This window comes from Herpailurus yagouaroundi, unplaced genomic scaffold (genome assembly GCF_014898765.1).
Source record: "Herpailurus yagouaroundi ecotype Mexico unplaced genomic scaffold, PumYag 218, whole genome shotgun sequence".
Classification (NCBI taxonomy): domain Eukaryota; kingdom Metazoa; phylum Chordata; class Mammalia; order Carnivora; family Felidae; genus Herpailurus; species Herpailurus yagouaroundi.
Genome location: NW_024412449.1, coordinates 5619491 through 5636466, shown reverse-complemented (window position 1 = coordinate 5636466; position 16976 = coordinate 5619491). Strand labels below are relative to the sequence as shown.

At 41.4% G+C, this 16976-nt stretch overlaps 1 protein-coding gene across 8 annotated transcripts in view; it reads right to left on the bottom strand.

Moving 5' to 3' along the window:
* DENND2B (DENN domain containing 2B) overlaps positions 1-16976 on the bottom strand; it is a 178129-nt gene that overhangs the window by 40763 nt on the left and 120390 nt on the right. For all 8 annotated transcript variants that reach the window (XM_040456940.1, XM_040456938.1, XM_040456934.1 and 5 more), the window contains one exon: positions 10270-10374. In XM_040456940.1, the coding sequence (XP_040312874.1) occupies positions 10270-10349 (80 nt within the window). In that variant the 5' untranslated portion in view covers positions 10350-10374. The remainder of the gene's footprint in view (positions 1-10269; positions 10375-16976) is intronic.

Here is a 16976-nt window from a genome sequence, read left to right as displayed (position 1 = left end):
GCTATGTTTTGATGCCTCCACTGAGCCTGGAAAAATGTCTGTTATGGTACTTGTAACATGTTATTGGACTATATTATTTCCTCACTTGCCTCCCTTATTAGACAATGAATGGACCTAGTTGAAGGTGGTAACAGAGTCTTATTAATCTTCGTATCCCCCATTCTTTGTAATGCATCTAGAATTTAGTAGGAATTAATGTTTATGTTGAACGACTAAATGAATGAATAAAAAATAAATGGTTAAAACTTAGGTCTCCTTTTGCCTGCCTAGGACAGGCACAGACTTCCCTGCCTCCCCCTCTTGTTGATATATGACCTGAAGAACAATACAAAAAGTTACACAAAGCACTCAGTGCAGCCCAGAGGGCAGGTGTCAGTTCCCAAAGACCTCTCCCATAAGGCAAAAATCATATAACAGACTAAGAGTCTAAAAACCTGGGTTTCCTCTGGTCCTAGTCCCATCACTTCCTGGATATACTCATGGAAAAGTCACCTAAATCCTCTGTGCCTCAGATTCTTTATCCATAAAACAGGAAAAACACTTGCTCTAAGTATCCTTACTACTAGCTGTGTGGCTAAAATGATGTACTTTTCAAAAGTGCTTGAACACCATAAATGGCTCCAGGAATTTAAAAGAAATATAAAAGTAAATACAACACAGCTAAAAGACATCTAAGACTCTGCTCTGATCATCTCTTGCTCTTTATTCTAAAATCCCAGGTTTGCCCCTGGGAAGGCAGACACTGTGAAACGCAACACTCACACCACTGCCTTGTCAGCAGGCAGCCAGATCTGCTCTCGGCACAGGCGCGCATGCCAACACTGCAGCACTGGACTGGCCAAAACCAACATTTGCAGAGATAAAAGGAGAAAGAGAGAAGAAAGGGAAGAGAATGCAAAGGAGCAGAGGAGCATAAATACTCACATACAGACAAATATATAAGACAAGTGAGTAGGAAACAAAGAGTATGAACTAAGGGTATGGAAAGAGAAATTTAAAGAAAAATGAAAAAAAAAAAGAAATTTAAAGAAGAAAATTTTAAATTTAAAGTGTGTGTGTGGGTGTGTACATAGACAGAAAGTGAGAGTTAAAATGCAAACTATCAAACTATGTGCCCTTTCCTCTGGTATTATTTTATAAGAATACAACCTAACCCTTCGCTTAGTGATCTGAGCCATTCTCCAGTAATATAGCAGTAAGCAGTCATGCTGAGGGATGCCAAGTGTACCCAAGGACTCTTTGGGAGGGAAGGCTATCTTTAATTAGTCCTTGATGACAAGAGATTTCTGAACTCAGCATGTTCTGGTGACAGGGCTTCTGAGAGTATCCATATCAGGAAGAAAACCAAGTTGGGGCCAGTTGGGGAAGGTTCCTATGGGTCCAGGAAACAGCCCCAGAGGTACCAAGATGGGCTGTAGACCACATCAAGTGAGCCTGTTTACAGATTAAGATTATACAGAGCCCAGCTTCCAATATGCTTAGTCTTCACCAAACAAGTGTCCAGCCTGCTTCTGAATGAAACTGCCTAGAAGTTGGCCATCCACCATTCTCGGGCTGTCCAATGAAGGTGGGCCCTTGTTGGCTCAGTGGACATCAGGATCCTACCACCACGCAGTGACTGCCCCAACTCTGGAGATGACATTCTCACCGTATTCCCTCAAGGCCATACTCTGAGTCACACGGGAGGAGAAAGGGGAGGAAGTCTGCCTGAATCCTGTCAGCAAGTCCCAAAGTTTGTTCCCCAGGCCGGAGCAGGTGCTCAGTTCAATAACTCCCACTGAGATCCCACTCTGGGATGGTCCTGATAAAAAGCCAAAGGACAGGGAAACTCTCACAACTTGGACTTCCTGTTCCCAAAGCAACCTCATCTCAAATGGCTGGACCCCCACAACAGGGCCCAGGACAGCCTCATCCACCAAGTGGGGCTTCATATGAGCCACCATCTCTAGAGATTCTTGAGATCAACCACAGCTTGTCAGGGTAGGTAGAACAGTAGGTAGGGTCAGAGCAGAACCGGAGTCACCTTTTCACTTCCAAAAGTACATCTAAGAATCTACCAAAGTCACACCTGCCTGCCTTCCAGCTGATTTCTAGGGAAGCATAAAGAGGATTGGTGAGCTCTTCTCTGGGGGGGACCCTAAGTCCCCTAAGTAGTACAGAGCAGTTACAAGACAGAAGCCCTCCCTGAGGCAGGTAAAAATTATGCCTTACAGGAATAGCTCCCGGTAAAAATGAAACTGCTTTACAAAACAGAACCAGGTACTATGCAAAGCCAACAAGGAGAGAAATGTAGTTTCAGGAAACCATATTAAAGATACTTGTAATGGTTTTAAAATTTGGTCCCCCAATTCTCTGACATGCCTCCTATAAAAATGACCCCTCCTCTTGAATCTGGACTCTGTGACTGCCTGACCAATAGAATACAACTGAAATGAATCTGTCAATTTTCAGGCCCAAGCCTCAAGAAACCAGCAGCTTCTACTTCCTGTCTCCCATGCTGTGAGGAAGCCCAGGCCACACAGAGTGGGCACATATAGGTATTCTAACAGTCCCAACTGAGGTTCCAGAAATAGCCAACATCAACCCCCAGACACATAAGGTAAGACACCTCTAGGTAATACCAGCCCCTAGAGTTACCCTACACCGTGAAGTCTTTCCAGCCAAGGACCCAGACATCATGGAGCAGGGAACAGCCATCCCTGCAGTGCTGTCTGAATTCCTAAGCTACAGACTCTGTGAGCATAATAAAATGGTTGTTTTACACCATAAAATTCCAGGATAGTTATATAGCAGTAGATAACTGAATAGATTTCGGTACCTAGAAACAGAGTGCTGTTGAAACAAAATCCTAAATCAGTGACTTTGGGACTGAGTGACTGGCTATCAGGAGGGACTTAAGGGAAAGTAAGGAAAATGTTAGTAGAAGCTAGAGGAAGGGGACCCTCAAAAAACATTGGAAAGTCTGCTAATCCTGTCACCAGTGGTGACATGGAAAATAGAAAATATACCTAATTTAATGAACTCGCTTAAGGTATTTCCAAGTAGAGTGCTAAGGCGCCATCTGACTTCTAGCTGCATATAGTAAGAGAGAGAAGAGATGAGCCAAAAAAGGAAATATAAATGGGAAAGGGCTTTCTGTGTTAGGAGGTAATACTTGTTTCAGTCTCAGTCTCTCTAAACAAGAACAAAGCCCCTAATTAAGAAATGGCTTTCCAATTGTGGGGGCAGTTTTACTGCATGTGTGTATGTGCGTAAATGTGTAAACTAATCAGACTGTATACTTAAGACTGTTCAGTTTATTATACTTTAATTATCCTTCAATAAATCTCTTTAAAAAATATCTGGAGTGGGACTGGAAGATCCTTGTCAAGACCTAAAAAATGTTTTCAAGCATTGTCTCATAAAATCTTACAGACAGACACACAAAAGGCCTTCTAACAATTTTAAGGGTAGGCCTGGCAGATCCTCTGTAAATAGTAAAGCATCTAAGACTCTTAAGAACCAAGCAGTCTCACAGAGAACCCAAAGTGGGAAAGGACTCATGGTGAGGTGATTTGTACATGTGCCTTTTGTCTACTGCAGTGGATTATAAAGTGATTCGGAAGAAACTCACAAAGTTTTTAAAGGAACTATATCATCAGCTGGAACTGAGAAGCACAGACACAGTAAAATGAAAGGAAGGCTCTGGACTCTTGAAATACTATGCACATGAAGCAGTTGGAGAAAACTACTCACCTGTAAGAATGGACTACTTTTTATGGAAAAGGAAAAATAAGAGTCGGGATAACCAAAAGCCCTGAGGATGGAGCCAGAGACAAGGTAAATGCCTCCAAGGCAGTAAAACCAAGACCTAATCAAGGAATTGGTAATTTGTGCCCTCACTGAATATAAGAATTACAATGGACCCCTAACTGCTGTGTGGCCTCCAGTGTTCCCCTTTCTGAAAAGAAGTATCTACAGCGGTTACTCTAGGCCTGTCCCACCGGGGTATTTTGGGTGGCAGATATAAATTCTCTTTAGTTTATAGGTCTTCACATCAAGAGGAACAGTACTCAAGGAACTGCACCCAATGAAAGGGACTGCACCCAAAGAGTTTCATCTATATCTGGACCTGACTTACATGACAAGATCCTAGAATTTAAGCTGATGCCATTAAAAGGAGGAGACCTGGGATCTTAGGGGAGAGACTGAGTGTATTTCACATTTGGGAAGGATGTGAATTTTTGTGATCAGAGGGCAGACCATGGCAGATTGTATTTTCCAAAGAGAGTGCCCACAACCTACCCTATCTCACATGGCCTTCTAGCAACGTGATGTTGATAATCCTCTCATCAAGTGGGAATTAGTTGATACTGTGATTTACAGTAAGAAATATGTAATTGATCTTAGTCCCATTTCTGGCACAGAGCTCCTAAATCCCTTGGAATTGCCTAAATGATGACAGTGATAACGGTGTCTTTTGTTATGCTAATGAAGTGACTTTTGGACTACACCTAAACCTGAGGGCTGTTTGCCAGGAAAACCAACCTTGAGATTAGAGGGCTGGAACTTTCTGTTCTCCCTTGAACACCAAGGAGAGGAGGGGGCTGGAGGGTGAATCAACCACCAATGGCCCATGATCATCCTCAGTCATGACTGTGTAACTGAAGCCTCCATAAAACCCAAAAGGGAAGGGTTTAGAGAGGTTCCAGCCTGGTGAATCAGAATGCTTCCACATGCCACTATGCCAGGCCCAGGCTCCCCAGGACAGAAGATCCTTTGCTTGGGACCTGGCCCTATGTATCTCCTCATCTGGCTGTTGATTCGTATCTATTAATATCCTTTGTAATAAACTGGTAATCTAATGAGTAAATGTATTTCTTGAGTTCTGTGAGCCACTCTAGTAAATTAATGAACTCAAGGAGAGTTGTGGGAACCTCTGATGTTTTAGGCAGTTGGTCAGAGCACAGGTAACAACCTGGGCTTGAGATTAGCATCTGAAGGAAAGGGCCCTCTTATGAAACCGTGCCCTTAACCTGTGGAATCTGATGGTATCTCTGGTAGATAGTCTCAGAATTGAGTTGAACTGTTGGGCACCAAGCGGATGTCAGAGAATTGCTTAGTGGTGTGGAGGAACACCCTCACACACACCCCCACGTTGGAATTGCCGTGCAGAGCTCTTTACCTTGAACTTCGGCAGACCTTTGTTATCTCCTTAATCAACAGAGTAAAACAGAAAAAACACTGTGTAACTTCTGAGGCTAGGTCATTAAAATGTCATGCATTTTCTGCCTTGTTCTCTGGAGATGCTCACTCTTGGAATCCAGACATCATGCTGTAAAAGCATGCAACCAAATACAGAGGCCACACGTAGGTGTTCTGCAGCTGAGATCCCAGCTGACCACCAGAATCAACAGTCAGACATGTAAGTGAACAAGTCTTCAGATGATTCCAGCCTCCAGCCACTGCGTCACCAATGCTGCAAGGAAAAGAGACAGGCTTTTCCTAATGAGCCCTACCCAAATTGCAATTTGTGAGCAAAATAAATGACTATTAATGTTGTCAGCCACTAAGTTTAGGGTTGCTTGTTATGTAGCAATAAATAACCAGACAAATACTGATGACATCATGGGTGGATTCTAGGAAGCATCTCAAGTAACGGGGGGCTAAGGCCAGAGGTTCTCCTGAGAAGTAGTCTGCTTTTTTACCCACAGCCAGTACTCTCAGGAGACTTTCCCTATCTGCTAGCTCTTACCCTCTTCCTGAAATCCAGGCACAGGGTCCAGATCTGTGTCCACTTTAGCAGTGGGATCTCAAGACCTCTCTGGATTTCACTACAAATCAATGTCTCCCTCTGCACAGAAACCTGTAAATGTAAGTTGAATTTACAGTTCCACTGTCAATTAGCTATGTGGGTTTTAGCTTCCTCATATGTAACATCAAGTAATTGAGCCAAATGAATCCCAAGACACCTCCAACTTTAACATTCCAAAAGAGTATCTGTTGGGCCTCCAAAGAGTTCTAATTGAGTAGGGGAAAAAAGACCCACACAAATATCCACTCTATGAGCTACTATATGATTAGTGCCATTTGGAGGCTCCAAACTCAGGATTCTAAGTGTGAATACAAAGAGTAGAGAAATCCTTCTTAGCTGGGTAGCTAAGAAAAGCACTGGGAAAGAAGTAACATCTGCATCTAGACTGGCAGAAATGCAAGTTTTGCATTAGGCAATAGTGAAGGGTAAGAGTAGAAAGAAATATCAGGGCTTTTTATGAAAGCCTTACAAGCCAGGCCAAGTTTGACCATATCCTACTTGACAATAGTTTTTGAGCAGGGAGATCCCAGGAATGTTTAGAGGGAGGTGAATGTAGTGGCACAATAAAATAATAGAAGGATCAAGAGAGCTAGGCTTGAGTTCATCCTCCCATTAGCTTTGTATTTGGGGGGAGCACCTCTTCTTTTCTATGTCTCGGCTTCCCAATCTATAAAACAAGTGGGTTAATACTGAATGAGCTCTAAGGTTATTTTCAGTTATGCTTTTCTAAAAGTCTTTGGACTGAATGGAAAGGGAGCCCAAAGTTGGTAAGACCTACTAGCAAGATACCATAAAGATTCAAATAGCACAGCAGCCTATTCTCCAACAGGCTCACTGCCCAGACATCTCATCAACTGGCCAAAAATAGTTATCATCTTCCACAGAACAGGCATTGTTCCAAGCTCAAAGGAGAAGGAAAGAAGTCAATCAAAGTCCTTGACCTCCAAGAAGTCTACATTTTTATAGGCACCCAGGTTTCTTGCACCTACATCCAGAGGCAAGGTTCCCAAACACAATACCGACTGCCCATATTTCCATGTGGCAACAACCAGGTGCTGGAGGTTCACAGTGCAGAAGCTGTTAAGGTAATCGGCAGGCATAACAAGTCTCCTGAGAACACCCCCTGCTGCCTGCCAGGCCTTACAACGAAAGTGAAATTCCCGGAAGGCAACAAGTAGCAAACAAAGTTCACCCCACACAGGTGGCTGAATTCGCTTTACACACAACACTTCCTTGTTTGCAAGTCACCACTCTGCTTCTAGTCCCACCCCAGGTCATCAACACCAGCATCATGAAGCCTGGCCTCCGAGATCCAGGGGACCTTTGAGACTCCCACCTCCCACTCCCAGAAATGAATACGAGCTAGAGTGGGAACAACCTGTGGGAGGGTGCATCTGGCAGCTAAGGGTGAAACAGTGTGCCTCTCCTGCCCCATCAACAAAGAGAAAGGGAAACCTGCTCCAAGAGACCAAAACATAGCAAAGAACAAAACGTTGGTGGTCAAATGAAAAGGCTTAGATTTCTTCCTCCTGTGTATCCTGCCAATGAACACTGGGCTGCAGAAGAAAAGGAAGGAAATAAATAAGCAAAACACCCCCCCCACCCCACCCCCACACACAAATAGAATGGAGTCCAGGATCCTTAACCCATATTGGCTCAAGTGAAATCTCATTCAAATTAAGGGCGCAAACTTGCAAATACCTATCCTGACAGTTCCACAGGGTCCCATCCCACCTTTCCCACCTTTCCGTGCCCCAGAGTACCTTCTACCCCCAAAGTGAGATACAAATGCCTCCAAGTACCACTGGATTCCTCTGCTTCCATGTGGATGATGTGGAGGTCCCCAAAGCAGTCAGGGAGTCAAACACCTAGCTTTCCCAAGCCCTAGTACCCTCATACTTCCCAACCAAAGTTCCCATCACACCAAGGAGTCTTTTCCCACTGAGACCCCTGGGCTAGCAGTGATAAAAAAGGGCCTCGGGTCACTGCTAAACATCTATTGAAAGGTCAGACTAAGAAATTCAGGTGCCAAGGTCATCAATCCAAGTTGTAAATGCCTTGACGAAAGAGAATGGGTCATTCTTCTTTGTCCCCCATTGTCTACCACAGAGCCTGGCACCTGAGAGCAAAGCCCTCAGAGTTCATCGACAATGACTTCCTAAATGAGCTGGTGATTTAGTGCCCTACTCAGCCCAAAGAATACCCCCTAGAAATGGCTGGGGGTGAAGACAGCCAGAGAAACCACCAGATGACAATTTCAAAATAGCACCCACAGTCCAAGTGGTAGCCTCTGAGAGAAGGATACAGCCAGCCACAGAGGCCTGTGACTCCATGCTAAAAGCCCAAGAAAGGAGGGAGGAAGGGAAGCAGAAATATGACAGTAAAGAAAGGAAGTGAACACTTAGAGGGGAGGCTGGAAGAATTCTTTTTTTAGGCACATCAGACGCTCAGATATTTACAAACATCATCTATCATGTTATGATGGCAAGCATGCTAGGAAGTTCAAGGAAGAGCAATTTCTAAAAATATTTAAAACATGTAGGTATATATTTTCCAAACAGAAACAGGTACCTGTCAGTGGCCCAGATTCTGCCTTGTGACTTGCTGTAAAACCTCCATCTCCCATTCCATCCCCCACATAGTAGAAATTGGAAGAAAAAAAATGAATATTTAAAGGAGTTGAAGGCTGCTGGTATGGTAATTTCTAATGCAGGTCTTAAATACACTATTTCTTTAAAATTAAGAATAAAACTATACAATCACAAATAATGCTTATTTTACTGCTACAGTCTCATATTAAAAAAAAAAAAATGGGAATCTTAGTTCCAAGTCTCCATCTGCCAACTCAGTCTCAGTGACACATGCCACCAGACCAGTGAGAGCCCAGCAAAGAGGTTCCCCAGAAGCAGACAATGGGAGATAAAGACTCTAATATCTAGATCTGCTTCTGCTGTGGCCACCAACATGCCCTGGGAGAGTTCAGGTTTTCTACCTGTTTTACCAAAGAAGTTGTCAGTCCCTGCCATTCTCTGGCTCACCCAGTTCAGGGACGCAAGTATGCAAGAAACTCTACCTAGGTTAGAGGAGGTGCAAGGGCAGGAGGTAGGGGCTGTTCTTGTTGGTCTTGCTGCCACAAAGTGGCTATCCAATTTGTGTGCCTAAGTTCCAGAATCTCCCAATCTCTGTCTGGTTGACACAATCCATCCAGGCCATTTCCATTGGGACCAAACCTCGAATGTGTGGTACAGGAAACTCCTCTTGCCTCGTTCACACCAGTCACTCCTTTAGGGACGATGTGCAGTGTTCCATTCTTTCAACCATATCTTGATTCCAGTTCTGAATGAACCAAACAACTTCCGCCAGCTCTGGACAGACACCCCATCAGACTCACCCTGGCACTGCACAGCCCAGACACGCAGAGAGGAACTAGCCCTATCCCAGCCTAAGCTGAGCATCCTTCTCACAGCTATCCATTCTACTGGTTGAGGTCCCAAAGTCAAATTTATCCACCTTAGATTCAGCAGAAGAGGCTAGAAAAGGTACATGGCTTTAATAAAAGAGCCCAGAGGTTCTTCGAGGACATCAGCATCCAGCCTCAACCAAAACTTTTGAAGCCCTGGTGAGAACAGTACATCTATCTTTCAGCTCTGGAAGCTTTCATCCCATCATAGGGAAGGAGCTAATATTTATTGAGAAGCTTTATGCCAGGCACTACACTAAGCACTGACATATATTATGTCATTTAATCCTCACAGCAACTCTGTGAGGTAAGTACTATTATTATTATTTCGTAGATGAGTAACTAAGATTTTAGAGGGCATAAGAAAGTGTCCTGAGATCTCACTATCTCAAATCCAGAGCTGGACTTGAAGCCAATTGTATATGATTTCAAAATCTGTGGTTTTTCTATTGTTCTACATTCCCACTTTTAAAAAGAAAACAAAACCAGGAAAGTGGATTATAGCTTACGCTGAGTAAAATTCCCAAGATGCTTTGTTTACAGCCCAGCCTATATTCTTGTAGAACCTGGACTTCTCTGCTTGGAACTTGTGCTAATATGCATAACTCCACCCCTAACCCCAATGTGGTCAACTTCCCTCACTACAGTGTAGCCTAGCTCAGGCACAGCCCCCAAGCTGTCCCCATCTTAGGAAAAAGGATACAGCCAGGAGAACGTCAGCTGCTTCTTGCTGGCTCCATTCCTGGAGCCCTAGGCTCCTTCAACAGCACAAATCAAAGTGTTTTAGGGTCCCTGTTTGTTCTCCCCTATGAACACTTATAGAGCTGAAAAATGGCATAAATATTAGAGATGGTTTTTGCTTCAGTGTCAGCATGAGCTGGGCCAGGATCATTCACCTGGCTGACCATCAGAGTCATGATGATAATCATTTACATTTTGGACCAAAGCCATATGGCTGCCCCTTGATGCCACCCTCCAGTGAGCCCCATTCCCCCATCAGTGTTCCCCTGCTCACCTGCTCAGAGTCCCCCGAGGGGCCTTAGTGCCTCCAGCTCCGTGGGTGATGCTGGAATTCTTGTTGGCAGTCATGGTCATTTCGGCTTTCTGAAAACCCAGAGCCCTGCAAAGAAGACAAGGCCTATAAGCCAAGTTTCCATGGGCAGCCAAAAGCACCTCAAACATTTCCAGATGACCTCCAAAACTGCCAAGAGGGTTTGTGTGGCAGTGGTAGGAACCACTTTCCCACATATATTTAATTCCAAGTGTTATGGCTTAGGAGGAGCCTCAAGGGACCCCTGATCTGAGTTAGGGAATGAGTCTAGGAGCTAACAGATAACTTACCACTTCACAGAAAATGACAAAACTCCATCTCCATCCTACCTCTTTTTGTTTCTTAGAAGTCCCAAACTTCTAGCATGCCATAGAGACTTTACAAATTCCATCTTATTTGCATACCTCCCAAACAACTATTTATTCAGCATTTTTCTTGAATCAACCTGAAACAGACTTGCTTGTCTCAAAATGTTTAACCTTGTTCTATACAAGTAATCATTTAGTCATTCAACAAACACAAATGTTTACTGAGCACCCATGTCCTAGGCACTGCCATCCAGCAAAGAATGAAACAAAGTCTCTGCCCTCAGGGAGCTTACATCTCAGTGGGGAGAAACAGGCAATAAACCTGCACATGTCACATATGTGTGATACATCAGTGTACATTTGTGTATAATACGTACAATACGAAGAAGAAAATGATGCAGGGTAGGTGGGGAGTAAAGAAGATATGTTATTTTATTTTATCTTATTTCACTTTTTTAAAATGTTTATTTATTTTGAGAGGGAGAGAGAGAGAGCGCGCGAGCAGGGGAGGGGCAGAGAGAAAGGAGAGAGAGAATTCTAAGCAGGATCTGCGTTGTTAGTGCAGAGCCCAATGTGGGGGCTCCAACTCAGAAATGGTAAGATCATGACCTGACCCAAAATCAAGAGTCGGATGCTCAACCGACTGAGTCACCCAGCCCCCCACCAAGAATATCTGTTATTTAAAAAAAAAAAATTTTTAATGTTTATTTATTTTTGAGAGAGAGACAGACAGACAGACAGACAGAGCATGAGCAGGGGAGGGGTAGAGAGAGAGGGAGACACAGAATCCAAAGCAGGCTCCAGGCTCTAAGCTGTCAGCACAGAGCCCAATGCAGGGCTCAAACTCACCAACCAAGAGATCATGACCTGAGCTGAAGTTGGATGCTTAACTGACTGAGTCACCCAGGTCCCCTGAAGATCTGTTATTTTAAATAAAATGTTTAGGGAAGAATATTCTGATAAAGTAACATACAAGCCAACACCATAAAATTATGAGCTATCATTTTTTTCTAACATCCATTAAGATAAAAGTAATATATTTTATGGTATTTAAGTACTGACAAAGTGAAAAATATCCATTCATGTACTGTAAAGAGTTAGCTAATATATCATTATCCTTTAGGGAACATTATTTTATGCTAAAATAATAAAAGGAAGAAAAAGGTTATAACTTAAGAGTACATCCAGATTGGAAAGGAAGAAGTAGAATTATCTCTTAGTTGCAGATGGTATAATCTTGTACACAGAAAATCCAAAGGATTCCACTAAAATACTCTTAAGCTAATATATAAAGTCAAGCAAGTTTTCAGGATACAGAGTAATATTTTTTTAAATCAATTTTACTTCTAAATAATGACAGTGAGGGATACCTGGGTGGCTCAGTCGGTTAAGTATCTGACTCTTGGGTTTTGGCTCAGGTCATGATCTCACAGTTCGTGAGTTCCAGCCCCACACTGGGCTCGGCACTAACAGTGCAGAACCTGCTTGGGATTCTCTCATGTTTGTTCTCTCTCTCCCTCTCTCTCTCTCTCTCTTTCTCAAAAATAAATAAACATTAAAAAAATTTTTTTAAATAAAAATAAATAAAAGACACCCATGAGTGGGGGATATTATTTGCAAATCACATATCTGCTAAGAAGCTCGTATCCAGAATATATAAAGAATTCTTTCAATTCAATAATAAAAAGACAAATAACTCAATTAAGAAGTAGACAAAGGAAGGTGCCTGGGTGCCTCAGACAGCTAAGCATCCAACTCTTGTTTTCAGCTCAGGTTATGATCTCACAGTTTATGGGATCAAGTCCCACCTTAGGATCTGTGCTGACAGTGCGGGGCCGATTGGGATTCACTCTCTCTCTCAAAATAAATAAACTTAAAAAAGTAAACAAAGGATTTGAATAGACATTTCTCTAAAGTTGTAAAATTTGCCAATAAGCCCATGAAACAATGTTCAACATCACTAGTCATCAGAGAAATAGAAATCAAAACTACAAGAAGGTATTGCCCTTGGGTATTGCACACCCACCAGGATGGCTATAATCAAACAGACAGATAAAAACAAATGTTACTATACAGAAAAAGCATTTGACAAAATAAAGCATCCTTTCTTGATAAAAACCCTCAAGAAAGTAGGGACAGAAGGATCTACTTCAAGTTCATAAAAGCCATATATGAAAGACTCACCGCTAATATCATCCTCAATGGGGAAAAACTGAGAGCTTTCCCCCTAAGATAAGGAACACAACAAGGATGTCTACTCTTACCACTGTTATCTAATCAGACAACACAAAGAAATAAAATGCATCCAAATCAGTAAAGAGGAAGTCTTTACTCTTCTCAGACAATGTGATACTCTATGTGGAAAACCCAAGAACTCCACCAAAAAACTGCTAGAACTTATACACAAATTCAGCAAAGTCGCAGGATATAAAATCAATGCACAGAAATCAGTTGCACTTCTATACACCAATAATGAAACAGCAGAAAGAGAAATCAAGGAATTGATCCCATTTACAATTGCACAAAACACCATAAAATACCTAGAGTAAACCTAACCAAAGAGGTAAAAAAAATCTATACACAGAAAACTATAGAAAGCTTATGAAAGATATTGAAGAAGACACACAAAAAAAGGAAAAATATTCCATGCTCATGGATTAGAAGAACAAATATTGTTAAAATGTTGATATTATCCAAAGTAATCTACATATTCAATGCAATCCCTATCAAAATAACACAAGCATTCTTCACAGAGCTAGAAAAAACAATTCTAAAATTTGTATGGAACCAGAAAAGACTCCAAATAGCCAAAGTAATGTTGAAAAAGAAAACCAAAGCTGGAGGCATCATAATTCTGGACTTCAAGGTGTATTACAAAGCTGTAATCATCACGACAGTGTGGCACAAAACAAACACATAGATCAATGGAACAGAATAGAGAACCCAGAAATGGACCCACAAACGTATGGCCGACTAATCTCTGACAAAGCAGGAAAGAATATGTAATGGAATAAAGACAGTCTCTTCAGCAAATGGTGCTGGGAAAACTGGACAGCGAAATGCAGAAGAATGAACCTGGACTACTTTCTTACACCATACACAAAAATATACTCAAAATGGATGAAAGACCTAAACATAAGATAGGATGCCATCAAAATCCTAGTGGAGAAAACAGGCAACCCCTTTGACCTCAGCTGCAGCAACGTCTTACTTGACACATCTCCGGAGGCAAGGGAAACAAAAGCAAAAATGAACTATTGGGACCTCATCAAGATAAAAAGCTTCTGCACAGCAAAGGAAACAATCAGCAAAACTAAACAGCAACGATGGAATGGGAGAAGATATTTGCAAATGAATATCAGATAAAGGGTTATTACCCAAAATCTATATGAGAACTTATCAAACTCAACACCCAACACACAAATAATCCAGTGAAGAAATGGGCAAAAGACATGAATAGACACTTCTCCAAAGAAGACACCTAAATGACTAACAGACACATGAAAAAATGCTCAACATCACTCATAATCAGGGTAATACAAATCAAAACCACAATGAGATGCCACCTCACACACGTCAGAATGGCTAGCATTAACAACTCAGGCAATAACAGATTTTGGTGAGGATGCGGAGAAATGAACCATTTGCACTGTTGGTGAGAGGGCAAACTGGTGCAGCCACTCTAGAAAACAGTATGGAGGTTCCTCAAAAAATTAGAAATAGAACTATCCTACAACCCAGCAATTACACTGCTAAGTATTTATCCAAAGGATACAGGAGTGCTGATTCAAAGTGGCACATGCACCCCAATATTTATAGCAGTACTATCAACAATAGCCAAAGTATGGAAAGAGCCCAAATGTCCATTGATAGATGAATGGATAAAGAAGATGTGGTACACACATACACACACACACACACACACACACACACACACACACACACACACACAGGAATATTACTTGGCAATCAAAAAGAATGAAATCTTGCCACTTGCAACAACGTGGATGAAACTAGAGTATATTATGCTAAGCGAAATAAGTCAGTCAGGAAGACAAATATCATATGATTTCACTCATAAGTGGAATTTAAGATATAAAACAGATGAACATAAGGGAAGGGAAGCAAAAATAATATAAAAACAGAGAGAGAGACAAACCATAAGAGACTCCTAAATACAGAGAACAAAGTGAGGGTTGCTGGCAGGATGTTGGGTGGGGGGATGGGCTACATGGATGAGAGGCATTAAGGAGGACACTTGTTGGGATGAGCACTGGGTATTGTATGCAAGTGAGGAATCACTAAATTCTATTCCTGAAATCATTATTACACTATATGTTAACTAAATTGTATTTAAATTTAAAAACTCTGTAAAGTAATGGTGTAAAATCAAGTTGATATATATGTGTGAGTTTGTATATGTATATGTATGTTCATACTTATGCAGAACTCTAGATTTTTTTCTTGTTAGCATAAAATTTAAATTTTCATGAAGAGATATGCCACTTCTTGGACTTATTTGATGGTAGAATTCCTTCCCACTTTTTTTCTCAGAATACTAATTTGTGTCTAGAACAGGGGTAGGTAAATTTTTCTGTAAGGCCTAAATAATAAATATCTTAGGCTATATAGGTCATACAGTCTCTGTTCCAATTACTGAACTCTTCACATAATATGAAAATAGCCACTGATTGTATGTAAATTAATAGGCACAAACGATTACGTTTCAGTAAAACTGTATTTACAAAACCAAGTGGTGAATGTCTGGGATTTGGCCAATGGACCATGGTTTCCTGACCCTTGCTATAGTAGAACATTTGTTTACTAAGACAGTTTAGATGATGTTACAGGACATTATATTCACTGATGGTTTATAAAGTGCTAGAGTAGACCAGGCACTTTATCTAGCTCTATCCACTGCAAGCCTCAGAATCTTGAGTCCAATAGTTAGGTAGAGCATATGCAATAAAGATATCTGTAAAAATAAGAGAATTAAAAATTAAAAAATTAAGGGGCACTTGGGTGGGTCAGTCTATTAAGCATCTGACTTCGGCTCAGGTCATGGTCTCACGGTTCATGGGTTCGAGCCCCACATCAGGTTCTGTGTTCACAGCTGAGAGCCTGGAGCCTGCTTCAGATTCTGTGTCTCCCTCTCTCTCTACCCCTCCCCTGCTCATGCTCGGTTTCTCTCTCTCTCTCTCTCAAAAATAAATAAATGTTAAAAAAAATTTTAGTGAGGCTGTGGAGAAACTGGAACTTTCATTCATTGCTGGTGAGAATGTACAATGGTGCAAACATTTTGGAAAACGTTTTGGCAGTTCCTCAAAAAGTTATACACAGAGTTACCATATGACCCAGCATGATCCACTCCTAGGTTTATACCCAAGAGCAATATAACTGTGTCCACACAAATATCTGTACACAAATGTTCGTAACAGCATTATTCATAGTAGCCAAAAAGTGGAAACAAATCCAAATGATCATCAGTGAATGAATGCATAAACAAAGTATGGTATATCCATACAATGGAATATTATTCACACATAAAAAGGAATGAGAAATACTGATACATTCTATAACATGCATGAAACCTCGTGCCAATTTCACAAAATGTCCAGAATAGGCAAATCTATACAGACAGAAAGTAAATTAGTAATTGCCTAAGTTGGGTTGAGAGTGGCACACTTGGGAATGACTGCAATGAATTTGGGCTTCTTTTTGGGGTGAAAAAAAAGTACTGGAATTAGATAGTGGTGATGGCTGCACAACTCTGAACATACTAAAACAAGTAAAATGTATGAATTTTATAGTATGTAAGTTATATCTCAAGATAGTTGTTCAAATAAAACTTAAGGACAAAAAAAAAAAAAAACCCTTTTTTTAAGTGCCCTGAGGAGTGGATGTGAGAGAGAACACAACTGATACACCAAGCATATTTCTAGTGTGAACGTACATTCTGGCCTGAACTAGCACCCCCTTCCTGGAAGCTGAACAGCCATTCTCACTCTGATTGGTATTCCCATCACACAGACCAAAATGAAGTATATTTGGATGTGAAAGTTAAACATATTTGTTTACATCCAGATGGCTAACAGAACCATGAAAAGATGCTCAACATCACTCACCATTAGGAAAATACAAATCAAAACCACAATGAGGAACCACCTCACACCTGTCAAAATGGCTAAAATTAACAACTTAAGCAACAAGAGATGTTGGTGACGATGTGGAGAAAGAGGAATACTTTTGCACTATTGGTGGAAATGCAAACTGGTGCAGCCACTCTGGAAAACAGTATGGAGGTTCCTCAAAAAATTAGAAATAGAACTATCCTACAACCCAGCAATTGCACTACTAGGTATT